The 20,670-nt window shown below is 44.2% G+C and overlaps 2 protein-coding genes across 2 annotated transcripts; one reads left to right on the plus strand and one right to left on the minus strand.

Moving 5' to 3' along the window:
• Window positions 1-378: 378 nt before the first annotated feature.
• On the minus strand, window positions 379-3,618 carry oser1 (oxidative stress responsive serine-rich 1). Its single transcript, XM_084542381.1, has 4 exons — window positions 3,237-3,618; window positions 2,419-2,528; window positions 1,942-2,058; window positions 379-1,671 (listed from the first exon to the last, which is right to left on the minus strand). The coding sequence occupies exons 2-4, from the start codon at window positions 2,493-2,495 to the stop codon at window positions 771-773; spliced, it is 1,095 nt and encodes a 364-aa protein (XP_084398507.1). The 5' UTR covers window positions 2,496-2,528; window positions 3,237-3,618; the 3' UTR covers window positions 379-770.
• Window positions 3,619-6,122: 2,504 nt separating this feature from the next.
• Window positions 6,123-7,897, plus strand: LOC311487419 (E3 ubiquitin-protein ligase TRIM35-like). The gene has a single exon (XM_084543686.1). It carries the CDS (start codon window positions 6,576-6,578, stop codon window positions 7,809-7,811), a length of 1,236 nt encoding a protein of 411 aa, XP_084399812.1. The 5' UTR covers window positions 6,123-6,575; the 3' UTR covers window positions 7,812-7,897.
• Window positions 7,898-20,670: the final 12,773 nt, after the last annotated feature.

Below are 20,670 nucleotides of genomic sequence, written 5' to 3' on the forward strand. Positions count from 1 at the left end.
TTTTATTTCCACATTATTTCTTTACTCACGTCTAAATATAATTACCTATAATTTTGTAAACATATTTCAAATTTTTATTTATTATAATTTTTTTAATTTGTCTCCATGTATTATGTTTTATCTGCTTTTATTTTTATATACACACTTACTGTATTTCTCAATCTACTTCCTTTATGGAGACCAAAACCTGCCACTGTTATAAAATAAACTGGTTTATCTTTTCATTATTTATATTTATTTAAGTATTCAGAGTGAATGACTTCAGATTTCATTCAACGTTTGCACTTAAAAGAACTAAAAGTTGTTGTTTTTTTTAGTCAAAGCCTCAAACATCAGACGCAGCGTGATAATAACTGAATAAATCAAGACAAGAAACAGTTCATCAAACCTCCAGTGAAAACATTTTGCTTCTTTATTGAGTGAAATGAAACCAGACAGGAGACTCTCAAGGTCACGACACCACAAACAGAACCAGCGCTCGTTTCCATTTCCTGACTCTCCTCTGCACCGAGAGCTTTGGCAACTTCATTATTTATTTATTTATTTATTTATTCATTTATTCATTTATTTATTTATTTGTGTGTAAACTGAAAGTTAGAAAGACAAACTGATCCACAGAGCACGAAAAGAAAAAAGAGAGAAGAGAGAAGAGAGAAAGAAACGAGGGAAGGTAAAGGAAACATTTGATCCTGGGTTCAACCTGTTGACGTTTAGAAGCTCGACTCGCTGCTCGACCTGCGACTGACGAGGACCAGAAACGTCCTCTCCCTCTAAGTGTACATCATCTCAGCCATGTGCGACATCTTCTTGGGGATGTATAGATAATACTCCATGTAGCCGGAAAGGTCCTCTATCGTGATGTCGTCCACGTAGGCGCGAGCTTGCTCCGAGCAGGACCGCGGGGAGCCGGACGCCGACGACAGCGCCGACGAGGCGGCGGCGGCGGCGTTACCGCTCAGTGTTCTGGATGTGTCCTCGTGGGGCGGCAGGCTCCTCTCGCACTCGGAGATGACGTTGCGGAGGCCCGTGAAGGAGTACACCTCCACGCCGCTCCAGCCCTGGTGGCCGCCCCGGCACCGACACGGGGGGGGCTCTGCCGCCTGCACCCCGCCGCTCTCCTCCCGGGACTCCGAGCTGCTCCTCTGGGCGCAGGAGCAGCTGCTGTGGCGCTCGGACAGAGACCGGAAGTCGGCGGCTTCCGCGGGTCCGGGTCTCCGAGCCGCTCCCGCTCCGGACTCGGCTCCGTCGCAGGCACTTTCCTTCGGGGCGCCGCTCTCCTCGCTCGACCGGACGTCTCCGGAGCCCGCGCTGTCCTGCCCGGACGACGGAGCAGCGGCGGCGGCAGAGACGACCGAGGGGACGTCCCGCGCGTCATACCCAGCGCAAGACCCGAAAACCAGAGGGGAGACGTGGCTGGACGCGGCCGAAGGGGGGAGCTCTTTCTGGGCCGGGACAGCCGCCGAGGGCGGGGTCAATCCGTCGACCGCAGGACGCGGCTCCGCCGGGTCGGGCGCGGCGAGGCGCTGGTGCTTCAGGCAGCCACTGGGGGGGGACAGCGCGCCGGCCGCTGCGGCGCTGCAGTAGGTGAACTTCGGCGGGTGGAGGATGGGGGACTTGGACCGGCGGCGGCGCTGCGTCCTGGACGCTCCGCGGGACGTTTTCCTCATACAGCTGGAGGTGAAGAGAGAGGAGGTGATACAGTTAGTGTAATGAGAGCAGATGCTAATGGTGATGCTAACAGCTAGCATGTCAGCTCTGCCCTCCATCAGTGTTTCTGCTCGTGTCGACCTCGAAATATAAACCAGGTCCATCAACGTGGACGGGAACAACCTTTAGCTAGAGAATCAGAACTCCACCTTCCTCCACCTTCCTCCTCCTCCTCCTCCTCCTCCTCTGAGTCAGTCCCATGTTTCAGTACAGATGATTAAAGCGTGAACCCACCCGTGCCAGTTGTCCTTGGGGCAGCCGAGTTTAGGCTTCACGCCGCTGCTCTCCAGACCGACCCGCGACGCGACTCTGGGAGCCAGCGCCTCGGACACGGTCACAGCTCCCGGTAAACTGTAAAAGAGAGAGAGAACTTCAGGCGCGCGGAACATAAGAACAAAAACCTGGAGACGTGTTGAACCATTACATCTCTTTAATCTGATCCTGGTTGTAACTGCTCACAGCTCGATGTTTCTGTCACCATCACACCTGCTGCTTCTAACCTCTGAGAGGAACCGGGTTTTGTCTGGAAAGATCCTTGAGTTTAGTTTTTAAAACGCAGGCCGGGTCATAACGCGACAGAAGATTTAAAAAGCCCGAAGGACGGAGACGAGCTGGACGAAAGCGAAGACACATGAGAGGACGGAGGAGACAAAGACACAAACCTCTGGAGCCAATCAGGACGGCAGATTCAGAGAAACCTTTGACACCCACCTCTCAGCGTCGACCCTCAGCTTCTTGAACGCCGTCTGCAGCGTCTCCTCCTCGCAGTCCTTCCCTCCTGCCTCCATGGTGGGAGGAGGACGCTCTGACCAGCCACCCAGCTGAAACACAAACACATGCAGACTCAGCGCTCAGTTCTCTGTAGTTTTTGACACGTTGAGGACAAAAACAGACTCAAAGACGATTAAGTTGAGTTTAAAGTCTCTAAACACTAAAAGGAACCAGACAATGAACACCAGCTCTGGTTGAGACGATGCTTCACATAAATAAGTTAGATTTAATGATTTAATTAGTTGAACGACCAGACACGAGGCGGAAAAGCTTTCAGATTCTCAAAACTAATAGTTTGATGGTTTGTTTTATTCGTTTTTAATTCTGGGGCCTTTCTGAAAAGTTGGTTAGAAAAAAAAAAAAAAAACACCTGAAATAAATCAGCTGTAAAATCATGTGGTAATTAATTAAACTCATTAACAGCGAAACAAATGAGCAGATCTTTATAATCCTAATACTAAACATAACGCGCTGGTCTTTCTGAGCCCATAAAAACACATTAAATGAGACAAACTCTGAATAAACAGTTTAAATGTCCAGTGTCCAGTTGAATTGTCCCGTTTATTCCCAGTAGTCCCAGAGAAAGCAGCGACAACACAGTCAGCGCCGCTTGTAAACATTTCGTAACCACTCACACCCTGTTGGCTAATGCTACCAGCTAGCTGTTTTGGTAGCCGCTAAGCTAGAGAGCTAGCCGCGGTTAAAACGGTTCACAAGTGATTTATATTTTAATAAATAAGAGTCACGACGCTACTCACGGTTCGGGATCTCCTGGCCGCGGTGATGAGAGAGATTCCCAGGGCATAAAGGGCGATTCCCTCGCAGCGGGGGGCCCTCGGGTGTTGTTGACCAGCTAGCGAGGCTAGCGACGGGCTAAGGCTAGCTAGCTAGCTACAGGCTAACGGCAGGCTAGCAGCTCGACGCTACGCTAACTCCGTGTAACCCGTCCGTGAAAACCCCGTGGCTCTGGGGGAAAACGCGGCGCATGGACGGTGCCGCTCGTGTCACGGACTCTCCGGTGGATTAACGTTTACCGGGGACGGGGGACGAGGAGCGGACGGGTCGGAGTGTGAGGCCTCGTCCTGCTCTGCTCTGCTCCGCGGCTTGTTTACAGTCCAACCGTCGCAGTGACTCTGCAACAACGCTGCGCCGCTGACGTCACCGGCCGGGAAAGAAAAAAAAGAAAAACAACGCGATGACGTCACTCCGAACCGTTTCTAACGATTTATTTATTTATTTTTAAATATAAACGTTTAGTATTAACTTCACTCCGAATCCAAAGTGACTGTTCATCATAAAAAAAAAAAAAATAAAACGTTTTTTTTTTTTTTTTTTTTTTTTTTTTTCCGCTTCCGGACGTTACCGACACCGGGGCGATGTTACATCAGAGTTATATAACAGGCGGAACAAAGCCCAGAAAATCACATCCACATGAGAAACAAACTCTAAACAATGAAATACATGAACATCCACGAGACGATCGATCACAATAAATAATAATTAATAGATAAATTAATCCATCTGTGATAGTAAGGGATCCCATGAGGAACTATTTCCTTAAAAAGCAAGAACTTAATCATGATCTTCGTCCAGAATTTTCCTTCAACTCCTTATTTGGTGTCAACAAACTCAAACTGCCCTAAAGTACAAAAGTTCTCTGTAAATCACTACAAAGTAGTAACTTCTAGGACAAAGGGTATTTGGGCAGTTCTTGCCGTCTACCTGTAGTTCCTGTAGTTCCTGCTGTCTACCTGTATGGGACAGTATATCTGTAGTTCCTGCCGTCTACCTGTATGGGACAGTCTATCTGTAGTTCCTGTAGTCCCTGCTGTCTACCTGTATGGGACAGTCTATCTGTAGTTCCTGTAGTTCCTGCTGTCTACCTGTATGGGACAGTCTATCTGTAGTTCCTGTAGTCCCTGCTGTCTGCCTGTATGGGACAGTCTATCTGTAGTTCATGTAGTTCCTGATGTCTACCTGTATGGGACAGTCTATCTGTAGTTCCTGTAGTCCCTGCTGTCTGCCTGTATGGGACAGTCTATCTGTAGTTCCTGTAGTTCCTGATGTCTACCTGTATGGGGCAGTCTATCTGTAGTTTGTGTAGTGTTTCTGTAGTTCCTGATATCTGCCTGTAGAGGTCAGTGTTTCTGTAGTTCCTGCTGTCTGCCTGTAGAGGGCAGCGTTTCTGTAGTTCCTGCTGTCTGCCTGCAGAGGGCCGCGTTTCTGTAGTTCCTGTTGTCTGCCTGTAGAGGGCAGCGTTTCTGTAGTTCCTGCTGTCTGCCTGTAGAGGGCAGCGTTTCTGTAGTTCCTGCTGTCTGCCTGTAGAGGGCAGCGTTTCTGTAGTTCCTGTTGTCTGCCTGTAGAGGGCAGCGTTTCTGTAGTTCCTGCTGTCTGCCTGTAGAGGTCAGCGTTTCTGTAGTTCCTGCTGTCTGCCTGTAGAGGTCGGTGTAACATCACTTGTTTATTCAAAGTTTCAATCAACTCTTGATTGAACTGAAACTGAACGTAATATTTTCACCTTCAGTTCTTTTTCCCTTTTTTCTCTTTTTTGAAAATTAAGCTGCAACAAATTCATTTCACTTCATAATGAAAACCATTTTTAAGCATCGATGTCAGAAATACCTGTTATTACTTGTGGTTTTCCTTGAAGGGAAAGTAAAGGTTGGTCCAACAAAAACCAAATGATAAATAAAAAGACATTTGAATTTGATCATTTGGTCTCCAGGAAATAATGAAATTAATTATTTACATTTTCTGCTAATCATAAAAACAAAAAAACAAACAACGAGTATAAAGAAAACACTTGCCAAATGTTTTGATGATAAATTAAAGACTTCCAGTTCTTCCATATAATAAATAAAATGTAATGTTCTCAAAACAACCTTGGAATGAAGTACACAACAACATATGTGATTATCTGAACATTAACAGGTGATTTCTCTCTAAATGTGCAGCAGTGAGCGATGACCACTAGGAGGCAGCATCAGCTCCGGTTCCCTGGTCTGAGTCCAGTGTTTGCTCTGCAGGGTTGACCTGGAACCATTGAGCAGGGCGTGTCTCTCTTTGCTCGGCGCTCAGGGATGAAAAAGATCTGGAGCCAAACGGTGAATGGTGAGAGACGTAAAGCAATCAAACCTGTTCTGGACCAAAGAAAAGTCCAACAAACATGTTGCATTTCTCTCTGTCGTCGTCATCTCTGTATCAGCTCCACTATTTCTGTCAGGAAGATTAATTACGTCCTGATGTACGACTGAGAGAGGAGCTGATAGTTCTGGTTTACTTTAGATCAAGACAGAGAGATAGATATCTAACGGACTCTGTTCTGATCTGTTCATTTGGAATGAAACACAATGTGCTCCTGACAAAGCTCCACCCCCAAACTTTATTTACCTGAAACAAACCAGGATACAGTTAGATCCTGTTCAGTTCAGTTCAGAGACACGAGGACAAAAGTATGGTAAGATTCACCTTCATTATACAGTTGGGACTTAAACTGATGGAGGACAGTTACTGGAGGGAGAACCACAATACTATAGTTACTGAAATACTTCAAATAAACCGACATCTGACTAAAAAATAATCAAATACTCAAAGTGAAAGTAAAGAAACTGGCGACATGGTGGAAAGTCTCTTCCTGCGTTCTGTGCTGTCCGGTGTGTCGTGAAAAGAAGGAAATTGAACAACCTGAGTGAAATGAAGATTGAGATAATAAATCCATTCCAGGTGATGTTCACTTGTAAATGGAGCCGAACTGAGATCTGATAACAAGAGGTGATAACAGCTGAAACGAGTGTAAACGGGTCTTTTGTGGACTCTGTGCATGTTACTGACAGACTCAAACCAGGAGCAGGAACTTGTAGAAATCATTTGAATTTTATTGATAAAATAAATGTTATATTCTTATTCACTACTTCTCCACTGAGTAAATGTTGAAGTGTGTGAATAACAGACAATTCTTGTCTCATCCTCCTATACTGAGAGCTGGCACAGCAAACAACACAACAATAAAACATATCTGATCTGAAATATATTTCACTGTGTAACCATGACTGACTGTACTTTGTGTCTGCAGTGTTTCAGCTTCACTCAGAGACTAAATGGCTTCCAGATCAGAGGAGGATCTCTCCTGTCCGGTCTGTCAGGACGTCTTCAGAGATCCTGTTGTTCTGTCATGTAGCCACAGCTTCTGTAAAGTCTGTCTGAAGAACTGGTGGAGAGAGAAACCAACACACCAGTGTCCAGTTTGTATGAGAAGATCTTCAAGAGATGATCCACCTTTAAACTTGGTGTTGAGGAACCTGTGTGAGTCCTTCTTACAGGAGAGAGATCAGAGATCTCCAGAGTCTCTCTGCAGTCTGCACTCTGAGAAATTCAGACTCTTCTGTCTGGACCATCAGCAGCCAGTGTGTCTCGTCTGCAGAGATTCAAAAAAACACTCCAACCACAGATTCAGTCCCATCGATGAAGCTGCAACGGAACTCAAGAAGAACCTTCAGGAAACTCTGGAGCCCTTAAAGGAGAAGTTAAAGGTTTGTGAACAAGTTAAAGTGAAGTTTGATGAAACAGAAAAACACATCAAGGTCCAGGCCCAACACACAGAGAGGCAGATTAAGGAGCAGTTCAAGAAGCTTCACCAGTTTCTAGCAGAGGAAGAGGAGGCCAGGATGGCTGCACTGAGGGAGGAAGAGAAGCAGAAGAGTCAGATGATGAAGGAGAAGATGGAGACTCTGAGCAGAGAGATAGCAGCTCTTTCAGACACAGTCAGAGCCACAGAGGAGGAGCTGAGAGCTGAAGACGTCTCATTCCTGAACAACTACAAGGCTGCAGTGGAAAGAGTCCAGCGCTGCCCCCTGCTGGATGATCCACAGCTGCCCTCAGGAGCTCTGATAGACCAGGCCAAACATCTGGGCAACCTGACCTTCAACATCTGGAACAACATGAAGGACATGGTCTCCTACACTCCTGTCATTCTGGATCCAAACACTGCTCATCCAAAACTGATCCTGTCTGAAGATCTGACCAGTGTGAGAGGAGGAGATAAACAACATCTTCCTGATAATCCAGAGAGGTTTGATTATAGCTGTTCTGTCCTGGGCTCTGAGGGCTTTAACTCAGGGACTCACTGCTGGGATGTTGAGGTTGGAGATAATACATGGTGGATACTGGGTGTGTTAGCAGAGTCTGTCCAGAGGAAGGGATACATACGATCTGGATTGTGGACACTAAGGTTCATTGGAGGTAAATACTCAACATATTCACCACCAGATCCTCCTACTGATCTCTCAGTAAAGAAGAAGCTCCAGAGGATCAGAGTGAATCTGGACTGGAACTGAGGAAATCTGTCGTTCTCTGATCTTGATACTAACACACACATTCACACCTTCAGACACACTTTCACTGAGAGGATGTTTCCATTCATTAACATTGTGGATAAACTCCCAGTGAAGATATCACCAGTGAATCAGATCAGTTAGAGATGAACATTATGATTATAAATGTGTATTGGGCTGTAACAACTAATCAATGTCAGTGATCATATAAATTGTAGTTTTGTCATCATGGTGTTGGGTCAGTACGTCACTGCAACCAATGAAAACACATTTAATATCTGGTGGTGGAAGTAGATCATTGTGTTTAGAGTTTAAGACATGTTGAAGCTAGAGATGATAACTTTCTTTATAAAAGGACCTGAAGCAAGCAGTTGATGTGAGGAAACCCACCAACATCTCAGAACTGAAGTGGTTCTGTTCTGAGGAATGGGCTAAAATTCCTCCAAGCTGCTGTAGACCACTGATCAGCAGTTACCAGAATACTGGAAACAACATGTTTTTTTTGGTTTGTTTGTTGTTGTTTTTTTTTTGTTTTTTAGTTAATTGTACTTATCTTAATTGTAGTGTGTCTATGTGGTCTGATCAGCCACTATGTGTGTGCCCCACTGTATTCATTTTGTTAGGTCTGTTTGTTGAGTGTGTTTCTGTCTGTTCTTTTTAGTGATGGCTAGTGATGGCCAATCAAGGCTTTGTTGAAGCTTCAACAAATGATTTATAACAAGGTTCATTACTCTAAGCATTTATGACACTGTGCTCTATTAGGACATCTAGTGGACACTAAAATGTAATGAAATTGAGACGATCTTTATTGGTATGGGACTTAATTTGCCATGTGCATTCCTGTTCGACTACACTACATGGATATGTGGTTTAAATCTGATTACAAATAAATTATATACATGTAACTGAAAAATAAAAAAGTAAAACTCAATGAGAATCAAACCCTTGCTTCATTAACACAAGATCGTTGTTTTTCAGGGGTGGTAGGCGGCAACACGCTCACACTGTTCTCAGTGGGGGTGGTGAACTGCTGACATCAACTGAGGATATAGTCGGGCGGTGGAAGGAATACTTTGAGGAGCTCCTCAATCCCACCAACACGTATTCCATAGAGGAAACAGAGCCGGAGGGCCTGGGGTTGGACCATCCAATCTCTGGGGCAGAAGTCGCCGAGGTAGTAAAACAACTCCGCGGCGGAGGAGCTCCGGGAGCGGATGAGATCCGCCCTGGGTATCTCAAGGCTCTGGATGTTGTAGGGCTGTCTTGGTTGACACGCCTCTGCAACATTGCGTGGACATCGGGGGCAGTACCTCTGGAGTGGCAGACCGAGGTGGTGGTCCCCATTTTTAAAAAGGGGGACCAGAGGGTGTGTTCCAACTATAGTGGAATCACACTCCTCAGCCTCCCTGGCAAGGTCTATGCCAGGGTGCTGGAAAAGAGGGTCCGGTCGATGGTTGAACCTCAGATCGAGGAGGAACAATGCGGTTTTCGTCCCGGACTTGGAACCATGGACCAGCTCTTTACCCTCACTAGGGTGCTGGAGGGGAAATGGGAGTTTGCCCAACCAGTCCACATGTGTTTTGTGGATCTGGAGAAGGCTTACGACCGTGTCCCCAGGAGCATCCTGTGGGGGGTGCTCCGGGAGTATGGGGTGGATGGCTCCTTACTAAGGGCCATTCAGTCCCTGTACCAAAGGAGTGCGAGTTTGGTCTGTGTAGCCGGTAGTAAGTCGGACCTGTTCCCAGTGAGGGTTGGACTCCGCCAGGGCTGCCCTTTGTCACCGGTTCTGTTCATAACTTTTATGGACAGAATTTCTAGGCGCAGCCGGGTGGGGGAGGGTGTTGTGTTCGGTGATCGGAGGATCCCGTCCCTGCTTTTTGTGGATGACGTGGTCCTCTTAGCTTCATCGAACAACGACCTTCAGCTCCTGCTGGGGCGGTTCGCAGCCGAGTGTGAAGCGGCTGGGATGAAGATCAGCACCTCCAAGTCTGAGGCCATGGTCCTCAGTCGGAAAAGGGTGGATTGCCCACTCCGGGTCGGGGAGGAGGTCCTGCTTCAGGTGGAGGAGTTCAAGTATCTCGGGGTCTTGTTCACGAGTGAGGGTAAAAGGGAGCGAGAGATCGACAGGCGGATCGGAGCGGCATCTGCAGTGATGCGGATGCTTAACCGGTCGGTCGTGGTGAAGAGAGAGCTAAGCCGAAAGGCGAAGCTCTCAATTTACCGGTCGATCTACGTTCCAATCCTCACCTATGGTCATGAACTTTGGGTAATGACCGAAAGAACAAGATCACGAATACAAGCGGCTGAAATGAGTTTCCTTCGTAGGGTGGCCGGGCTCAGCCTTAGAGATAGGGTTAGGAGCTCGGACATACGGGAGGAGCTCAGAGTAGAACCGCTGCTCCTCCACGTCGAGAGGAGTCAGTTGAGGTGGCTAGGGCATCTGGTAAGGATGCCTCCCGGACGCCTCCCGGGAGAGGTGTTTCGGGCATGTCCCACCGGTAGGAGACCTCGAGGCCAACCCAGGACACGATGGAGGGATTATATCTCTCGTCTGGCCTGGGAACGCCTGGGGGTTCCTCCGGAGGAGCTGGCGGAAGTGGCTGGGGAGAGGGCTGTCTGGGCTTCCCTGCTGAAGCTGTTGCCCCCGCGACCCGGACCCGGATAAGCGGAAGACGACGAACGAACGAACATTGTTTTTCGATGTACCACTAGCCCCATTCATACTGTTTTGTTGTTGGACCATTTTAATTCACTTAACCACTAAACTCTAGAACCTTCGCTATTTACACCAATGTTTATGTTACAGTGCTTACATCAGCTGTTTTTATTTGCTCTTGTTATCATTGTTTAGTAGTGTAAGAGAATATTTGTACTGAATGTAACACTGTCACTGTGGTTCATACGTCATAAAATACGTGATTTGTCTGAACCAAAACTATACACTCATCTGACTGAGTTTGAGTTAAAAAGTTATTGAAGACCATGTTTTTTTTATTTGGCATGTCGGATTGTAACCCTACTTTTCTTCTGTTGTGTTCTGAAACATTTAAATGGTGCGCCTAGATTCATGAGATGTGCTCCACAGAGTGATGTAATCTTTCACATGGGACAGGTGCAAGTACAGATTATATTATGGATTTTGCCAAAGTATGCTTTAGGATTTATTAGTAAGGAGGTTCATGGGTACGCGGATAAAGAGGATGTGGTTGAAGAACATGGTAGAGGTTGTTACTTTTTGTGAGATTTTATTAAGAAATAAAAGTTTATTCACAGTTTTCAGACTCAGGCGGTTTCTTCTTTTGCATTGTATTTCTCCAGGCTTAGAAAAAAACTTAGGGTACAAATGAGGCTGGGGAACATAGGAACTATGTCTATCTAGTAATCTAGTGTTATCTATGTAACTAATTGATCTCTCTGTAATGTACCATCTATCTACAATAATTCTCCACAAAATACACAATCAGATACAACACTACTAACTCTCAAAGCAACTAACACCAACAACAGCAACAAACCAACCTTCTCTGTAAAGACAAACCGAAGCAGCCAACTGCTTCAAACGTCACAAGATAGAATAGAACATCTTTATTGTCATTGTAAGGCAAGGCAAGGCAAGGCAAGGCAAATTTATTTGTATAGCGCATTTCATACACGTGGCAATTCAATGTGCTTCACATAAAAATAAAAAATGTAAAATATGTTAAATATAAACATATAAAATTTTAGCAATAATAAAAGTAAAATATAAAGTATAAAAATATAAAATAATATATAAAATATACATGGGACACCAACAGCAGAGAGGCAATTTAAAAGTAATTTAGAGAATAAAGAAAAGGACAAGAACAAACATAAAAACATAAGAACAATGTGCATTAACTGCCAAAAGCATCTAAAAAAAGTTTGGTCTTAACTTTTGTTTTGAAAATGGCTATAGTTGGGGCGTTTTTGATGGTTTCTGGAAGCTGGTTCCAGAGATGGACGCCATAGTGGCTAAAAGCTGCTTCACCCTGCTTTGTTCTGACAGTCGGTTTTATTAGTAGTTGTTTATGCTGTGATCTAAGGGACCTTGTTTGGGAATACTGTTTAAACATGTCTTGTAAGTAATTTGGCCCAACCCCCTTCAAATACTTAAAAACAAGCAGAAGTGCTTTAAAATCAATTCTGTAGCTAATTGGGAGCCAGTGCAGGGACTTTAAGATTGGGGTGATGTGATCTCTCCTTTTTGTTTTAGTGAGGACCCTGGCTGCACTGTTCTGTATCATTTGAAGTGGTTTCAAACTTTTTTTGGGTAGTCCTGTGAAAAGCACATTACAATAATCAATCCTATTAGTGACAAAAGCATGCATGATTTTTTCCAGATCCTCTTTTGACATATATCCTCTAAGTTTGTTGATATTTTTAAGATGGAAGTATGCTGATCTTGTGATTGATTTAATGTGACTGCTAAAATTTAGATCGTTATCTATAAGGACACCTAGGTTTTTTACCACATCTTTTGCTATTAAACCTTTTCTTTCAAGCAAGGCAGAAATATTTTGCCTTTCTTCCTTCTTTCCAAAAACTATAACCTCAGTTTTGTTTTTGTTGAGCTGTAGAAAGTTCTGGGACATCCATTTGTCTATCTCATCAATACAATGACAAAGAGTTTCAACAGGGGTATAGTCATTAGGCATTATTGGGAGATAAATTTGAGTGTCGTCGGCATAACTGTGGTAAGCAATTGAGTTATTCTTTACAAGTTGACCAAGCGGCAGCATGTAAAGGTTAAATAATAATGGACCCAAGATGGAGCATTGGGGAACTCCACAGGTCAGAGATGTTGGGGTTGAGGAACAGTTTCCAATTTTAACAGTGAAACTCCTGTCCAGCAGGTAGGATTTAAAGCCATCTGATAACAACACCAGTGAAACCAACCCAGTGCTCAAGTCACTGAAGTAATATGGTGTGATCAACAGTGTCAAAGGCTGCACTGAGGTCCAGTAGTACTAAAATTGATGCCTTGCCTGAGTCTGTATTTAGCCGAATGTCACTTGTGACTTTTGCAAGAGCTGTTTCGGTGCTGTGGTTGGCCCGAAAACCTGACTGAAAGTTGTCAAGGCAGTTGTTCAGTGTCAGAAAAGAGGTGAGTTGATTAAAAACAATTTTTTCAATAATTTTGCCAATGAACGGTAGGTTGGATATGGGCCTATAATTGCTTAGTACGGATGTATCTAGGTTGTTCTTTTTAAGTAATGGTTTTATAACAGCAGTCTTTAGGGATTTAGGAAATGTGCCCGTCTCCAAAGATGAATTAATGATTTTAAGCAGATCTGGCACTAGTAGGTGAAGGACAGATTTAAATAAAAAGGGTAGTGGGCAGAGTATCTAGTGTGCATGTGGAGGAGCTGAGGCTTAGTACCGTTTTCTGAAGGGTTTCAGAGTCAATCATGCTGAAATTGGACATTAGGCTTAATGTTCCAGTCTTTGTGCTTATTGGTTCTGGTTGCTGAGTGATATGGGGTTGAGATAATATGTTCAGTCTGATCTGATTAATTTTGCTTTGGAAAAAAGACGCAAATGCATTGCACCTGCTGGTGGAGATGAGTTCAGGTCCTAGTTGAGGGGGAGGATTGGTCAGTTTTTCAACTGTTGAAAACAGAACTCGAGCGTTGTTCAAGTTCCTGTTTATGATGTTGGAGAAGAACAATTTTCTTGCTGTATATGTCTCAGTGTTAAAATTACGAAGCATCTCCTTATATATTCTGTAGTGTACAGGGAGTTTGGTTTTGCGCCACTGTCTTTCTGCCTTCCTGCACTTTCTCTTCAAAAGTTTAATTGTTGGGTTTTGTTTCCATGGGGCTTTCAGTTTTTTATTAAGTTTCTTAAGTTTTAGTGGTGCTATATCATCCATAATTTCCAACACTCGTGAATTAAAATTATCCATCAGGTCATCTGCTGAGTTTGATTTTGGACTCGAAAGTTCTAGGAGGAATGCTTGTTCAAAGAGAACAGTGGTATGGTCATTGACCATTCTTTTTCCTATCATCACAGAGCTGTTAGACTTTTGTGGGGATATGGATACATCAAAAAAGATACAAGAATGATCAGACAATGCTAAGTCCTTAACGGTTAATGAGATATCAACACCTTTTGTGATGACTAGGTCAAGTGTATAACCAAGGGAGTGCGTTGGCCCCTGTACATGTTGTGTTAGGTGTAATGTGTCAAGTAGTGAGAGCAGTTCACTAGCATAGCTGTTTTCCGGATTATCAATATGCAGATTGAAATCCCCAGATATTATGGCACAGTCATACTCTAAACAAATGGCAGACAGTAGTTCACTTAGTTCTTCAAGAAAAACTTTAGGAGAGTGCTTTGGTGGCCTGTAAATGATCAGTAATAAAATCTGAGGAGAACCCTTAATTATTGTGCTCAGGTATTCAAAAGAAACAAAGTCACCAAATGATGACTGTCTGCATTGAAAAGATGCATTAAAAATTGTGGCTATTCCACCTCCTTTTTTGTGTTCACGGATTAAACTCATAAAACTGTAATTTGGGGGGGGGGCTGATTCAATAAGGGTCGACACATTGTTTGCCAGGTCTAAGCAAGTTTCAGTTAAGAGCAAGAAGTCAAGGTTATATGAGCAAATAAGATCATTGATTAAAAAAGACTTGTTTAAGAGAGATCTGACGTTCAATAAGGCGAATTTCACTATAGTGGTGTGAGCTTCTTTAACATTCTGAGTTTGAGTTTGCTTAGCTACTCGCTGAAGATTGGCCAGATTTACCCCATACACTGGATGTAATCGATATCTCCTAACACTTGTTAGTATTGGAATAGGACAGCTAGGGGTGCTGGCGCTAGATGACATAAGATGGGTGGGTGGACAGGAGCAAGGTGAATTTACATTGCCAGCCGGACCCTCATAATTTACAGGCTGGGAGATATGGGAGGCTGCAAGGGGAGGGTCAAGCTGGAAAAACTGTCAATGTATACCAAAGGCAATGTAATTTAAGAAAATAAAAGTCAGTTGTCTGACTCCATCCCTATTTGGATGGAAGCCATCTCTCCCAAAGAGATCGTCCCTGGTCCAAAAATAATCAAAATTCCCAATAAAATTAAAACTGGCAGCAACACAGAAATTTTTTAACCGTAAGTGCAGCCCAAAGAGGCGGCTAAAACACTCACTTCCCCTAGAGGGAGATGGAATAGGGCCATATATGATGAGTTGTTTACCCAGGGAATCGGCCTTAAAACAGAGGTCCTCAAAGTCTTGGTGCAGTTTGGCTGACTGCCTGTCCATTACATCATTTGCCCCAATATGTACAATTGTTAAGTTTACAGAGGGGTGAAGGTCAAGGAGTTTTGGTAGGAGGAGGATAAAGTCACTGACCTTACCATCACTCAGAGAGTACGTGATGGCCTCTGGGAGCATGATTTCTTTTATTATAGAGTCCCAGAGCAAAAGAAGTTGGGGAGAAGATGTGTCCTTATATGAGAACACAGCAAGATTAGAGGGAAGATTGCAGGTAGCAGGGGGTTCTGGCTCCAAAGGGCCAGGGGGCAGTGAAGGCTCCCCGCAGGTGTTGGATACGGGGTTTGGAAGCAGTGAAGGGGAACCCAGGTGCATGACGTCATCAGTCGTCGCAGTCGCGCCAGAAGATCGGGGAGTACCGTGTGAGAACACAACAAGTTGCTCCACTGCCTTTCGGCGATGTCTCCTGGTCCAGTCCTTCGGTGGTAGATGGTAGAGATGTTCCTATCGTTTGCTCGATCCCCGCAGCCCCCAGCTCCATGTCCTGGAGTGTCTGCAATGGTGCAAAAAAGTTGCTAACCGGGATAGCGAAGTCATCGACCTCAGGAGAAAACAGGGGGAGAGATAAACGTTTTTTCTTCCTCACCACGGAGGACCAGGTGGAGGACGTACCCCCAAAAGGAACAGTCGGACTGGTGGAGTCGTGAGGGATTGAGACGGCGGAGCCCGCTGGATTAATTCTGTGCAGTATTTCCAAATGGGAAAGGAGCAGTGATTGACGCCGGACAGCGTCCTCCAGAAGAATCTCAATGGATTGGAGCTCCGATCTCAGGCTGGCAAAGTCCGCATTCGAGTCGGGAGCGAATGAGACTTCAGGTAGGCAAACTTGGGCCGCGCTGGTGGACGCGTCGCTTTCATCTAGGGTCGCCATTAGCTGGGAGGCTAGGAAGTACAGATTGTACAGGTACAACGAAATGAAATTAACTAGTCATGTCATCGGACCACGGCTCTGTACAGTGGTTCGATAAAATCTCTTCATGAGCTACCGCCTATGTTTGAGCCTCGAGTGTCAGAAGACCATCCATCATTAGTTTAATTTAATTTAATTTGACCTCTTTTATGAGCCCAGAACCTAAATTTATTTTTTGTAACTTTTTTTTTTGCATTTATTTTATTTATTTTTTTGCATTTTGGGTAAATAAAACCCTTTTCTCTTTAAACCACCTAAGTATCCTCATGCTTAAACATAAGTGAGACATAATTACATGTATACAGGGCATATGACAGGAACAAAAACTTTCCTAAAAGTCACTGCATGGAAACGAGCTAATTTGCGGTGTGAGTCGGGCGCAAGGTTTTTGTTGGTAACAGCAATGGCAGCAAAACGCTGCTGAGGTTGTGGACCAACATCCAACAATGACCACAAACAACATGGCTCCAAGCTGCTAACAAGCTACTTCAAAGGATCCAAAAGGAGCGGCCAGTTTCCCTCCAACGTCTGCCATCAGGACCACACAGCAAAGACTTCCAACTTTTCCCAGCTTGGCCCTTCGACCAGGAACTGCCAGCTAAAAGAGCAACACACCAGACAGTGACTTTTCCACCAAAACTAGTAATATGACCTGGGCCTAGTCAAGCTAAGCAAAGCATAGACGTATAAACTTTGACTTGATGTTGTGTTTTTTTTTTGTATAGAGTTGTTGTTATCATGTTGGTTGTAAGGTTATAGTACAGTTGGCTCTGCCACATTGTTAAGTGATGTTAGTTTAGGTTATGCAACACATAGACTCAGGGTCTCTTGTATGCTAAGCTAACCATCCTTCCTCTAACCTGGCACGTCATAAAACACTCTTGTCACATTCCAAACATGCACTCAGCCAGCACATGGTCTGCGTGTCCCTACTTGGTCAGCCATCTTGTTTTCTTTAATCAAGGCCTCAAGGCCTCAGCAGCCATTTTGACACACACGCACACACACACACACACACACACACAAACACACACGCATGCAAATTATTAATCAGAAAGACAGAACAGTTCCAAATTGACAATTTAGTAAATATCATGAGACTGATTTGATGAATTGGCTATCTTTTCCCTTCTCAGAAGGGTGGTGCCCTGATGTGATCTAGTGTATTTAGATCTAATTATTTAATAATAAATAATTATTTTTGATAATTATTAATTATTTAGTGCCCTTAGTACAAAGGCTCAACAAATGGTGCCCCGTGTGAGGCAGATTACTGTTATTCATAACTGTGCAATATTAATTTCAGCATAATTTTGACCAAAGCCAAAAATATTTTGAACGACTTTTATACTTGCCAAAAGTCTTCACGCTCAGTCCCACTAGTCTACCACAGGAGTAGATATACTTACAAACAGGTGCATTGTGGTGATAATAAATGTATTCATAAATTAATAATTTATTAATAATTTGTTATTAATAACTACCGTTCCCCTTGCTTTGTTGTTGTTTTTGACACCTTACCTCTATCCCACATAACAATGGAGAACCCCTGCGTAGAGCAATTACTTTCCTCCCTTGCACAGAGCCTAAACCCAGACTACCCAGAATTCATTAGAAAGTTGAATTTCAGTGAGTGCAGGGACGAAACAGATTCACTACTACATGACAGGTGCGATGTGCAGACTGCATCCAAAAGACCCATTGTTAAGATGTTTGCTTCTGAACTTTCACAGGAAATCCAGCCTTGCCTTTCAGAGCATAGGTAGAGTCCCTTAAAGTGCAAACTGCTTGTCTCCTCCATGAGGTACAAATGGCCAGTAATAAAGCTATGGGCTACTTAGCAGGCCTGCACTCAGCAGAGTCAGATCTTTGTGCACACAAAGAGGAGTTATTAAGGCTTAAATCGTGTTGTCTTTCCCTACCATAGTCATAAAGTCAATATGATTCTGGTTATTCTGATTCACACTCCTCCTCTAGCAAAAGGTTAACGCCCTCTCCAGTTAGAGGATGGGAATAATTAGACCGTGAAGAGATATGTAGTTTATCCTCCAGAAGATATTCTGCTCAGTGTTCTTTTCAGGCCGTGACGCAGGACACTCTCATCTGTGACCATCTCTTCAAATGGAGGGATGAGAACACCCCAGGTTTACTCAGCCCCTGCCTTCCCATCAGCGATAACTGCTGCACATAATGTACATGCCTGGACCTCACAGTGTCCCCGCTTTAAAGTGCTTGAGTTCCTTGCTAAAGACATTGAACGTTTTGATCCAGACAGCTGGGGTGTGTGATCACCCCAACTTTTGCGACCCTTGTTCCCTAGGGGGTGCTACAAAAGCAACATTTCAATATCTCAAAAACTGCAATAGCTAACTTCGTGAAATTTGGCATACACAATCTGTAAAATATTGTGTAGATGCACATCAAGTTGCCTGACATTACATCTACAGGGGGCACTACAGCTGACATGGAAACATTTCATTTAACTTTAAGGCCTATAACTTTTAGAACTTTAAGGCCTATAACTATAACTTTTGAAGTATTCACCCAATCCTTATGAAACTTAGCAACCGTCATTATAATATGCCTGCGTACAACCATGCCAAGTTTCGTGAAATTCGGCCTGTAGGGGGCGCTACAACCACTACATATTTATATTTCACAAACCACTACAGTAAACGCATACAAGTCCACCAAATTTCGTTGCTTCCGACCCGCCCGACTCTCATTCACTTCCTCACAAAGTGTCTTCCTCCGCAGACACTTTGCCTCCTTTCAGGTCGTGTCCAACCCGCTTATGCCTCTACGGCATGGACCCCTTTATGATCGCTTACGATCATCTAGTTTTTCTTATTATTCTGCTTTGCTAAAAGTGTCTGGCCAGAACCAACTGCAAGGGCGAAAGGCATCAGACCTGGTAACCTGGTAGAAGTCCGACCATGCCACTTTCCTCCATTTTGGAGGAATAGAGCTCTGACGTGTGGATCAATGTAATCGATGTACCAGGAAATCGTGCACTGACAAAAGTTCTGCGTTGTTTGGAACGCAAACTACGATTAAATGCATACATTTTTTATTAAAGCATTAATTTTTTGTAATTAATTAATCGTAATTAACGCGTTAAAGTCCCACCCCTAATATATATATATATATACATACAGCTCGATACTTGAGCGGTTAGTGACGTGGACTACCACATGGGAGGTTCGAATCCCGATCTGGGCAATATTGTATTTGCCCCAGTGAGAGGCAAATACAACTGCATCCAGTTGGGCAAGGTCCTTAATGTATCAGGCCTACCTCCGGAACATGAGAGTACAGACAAACCGGCTCGGACGTTGCCCGGGTCAACAAGGTCCGTGTCAGGTGCTAGGGAACCAGGGCAACTTAATGAGAAATGGAACTAGACATAGATGGACAAGTGCGGAAAACACGGAACTGTTGGAATGCTACTATATGAGCAACCCCAGAGAGAAGGGATACATGCAGCGAATGTGGGACCAATGGTCAGTGTTCCAACATCCACAATCGAAAACTCTTATCACAACTAGAGATCGATGAGATACAATAACAATGCTGCGGCAAGGGGGCGCCAGGAAGACCTTATAACCCTTATTTAAAAAAATCTCTTAAATAACTTCAGTCTCCATTGACTTCCATTATAACCACATTTATAATCTGACTGTCATTACAGTATAAAACCATGCAATCTGTAATGTTAGCATTTCATTTAGAAGAAAAGTAGTGATATTTGACATTTTTACTGTATTTGATCAGACTCAACCATTTTCGTGTCGTAAGTCGATGCATGAAATTCGTGTAAATTTTCTGTTTGTGTGTGTGTGTGCGTGTGCAAGAGAGACAATGTGTATAAATCTGTAGCAGGAACTGATCATTCCAGGTTGATAAAAGAGCATCTTCTTTTAAGGGATGTTTTTCATGAGTCTTTGAAGAGGTGCTGAGTTAAATCATGGCCTCCTGCCTTTGCTGTACTCAAAAACAAAAACAACTGTTAGTGTGTATATGTACCTCACTGCTTTCACAGCCAAAGACAAACATGCAGCTTAGCAAGGGGACATTTCATCAGGTGAGCAGAGAAAGACCGGGAGCAAAGAGAAGAAGTAAAACTGAAGAAGTATTTCAGTCCAGAAGAAGCTCTAGAAATGATCGTGCAGCCTTTGTCTGCCAGAGAGCTGCAGGACTCATCTGAAGAAGACACAAGCTTTGAGGAGGAATCTGACGTGGACCACTCACTGGAGTCCTTCACTTCTGAGAGTGCCTCTGACCCTTCCTCTGAAAGTGGAGAGGACACTGTGGATGATGTCCATCCTAACAGTGAGTGGACAGCAAAGAATGGACAAGTCTGGTCTCCACCTTGTGCTGAGATGCTAAGTTACGTTCAGACACCCACTGTCATGATGTCAGGGACCACAGGATTGGCCATCATGTCTGAAGATGGATGGACCAGATCAACATCTGTGTTGATGAGGAGCTGGTACCCTTCAGAGGTCCCTACAGTTTCAGACAGTACGTCCCCAGGAGGCCGGCGAAGTACAGGTTAAAAGTCTGTTTCTGTGAAACACATATACATCACATATCACATTGAGCCGTTGTTTACACGTCATATGTTCTGTTGTGTTTTCTTTTGTTGGTCT

Source organism: Chelon labrosus (assembly GCF_963514085.1).
Source record: "Chelon labrosus genome assembly, chromosome: 4".
NCBI classification, from domain to species: Eukaryota; Metazoa; Chordata; class Actinopteri; order Mugiliformes; family Mugilidae; genus Chelon; species Chelon labrosus.

Coding starts and splice junctions, on each gene's coding strand:
- LOC311487419 (XM_084543686.1), top strand. CDS start 6,576: ATGGCTTCCAGATCAGAGGAGGATCTCTCCTGTCCGGTCTGTCAGGAC.
- oser1 (XM_084542381.1), bottom strand. CDS start 2,495: ATGGAGGCAGGAGGGAAGGACTGCGAGGAGGAGACGCTGCAGACGGCG. Junction 2,059..2,418: donor CTGAGGGTCGACGCTGAGAG/GTGGGTGTCAAA, acceptor TCTCTTTTACAG/TTTACCGGGAGCTGTGACCG. Junction 1,672..1,941: donor CCCAAGGACAACTGGCACGG/GTGGGTTCACGC, acceptor CTTCACCTCCAG/CTGTATGAGGAAAACGTCCC.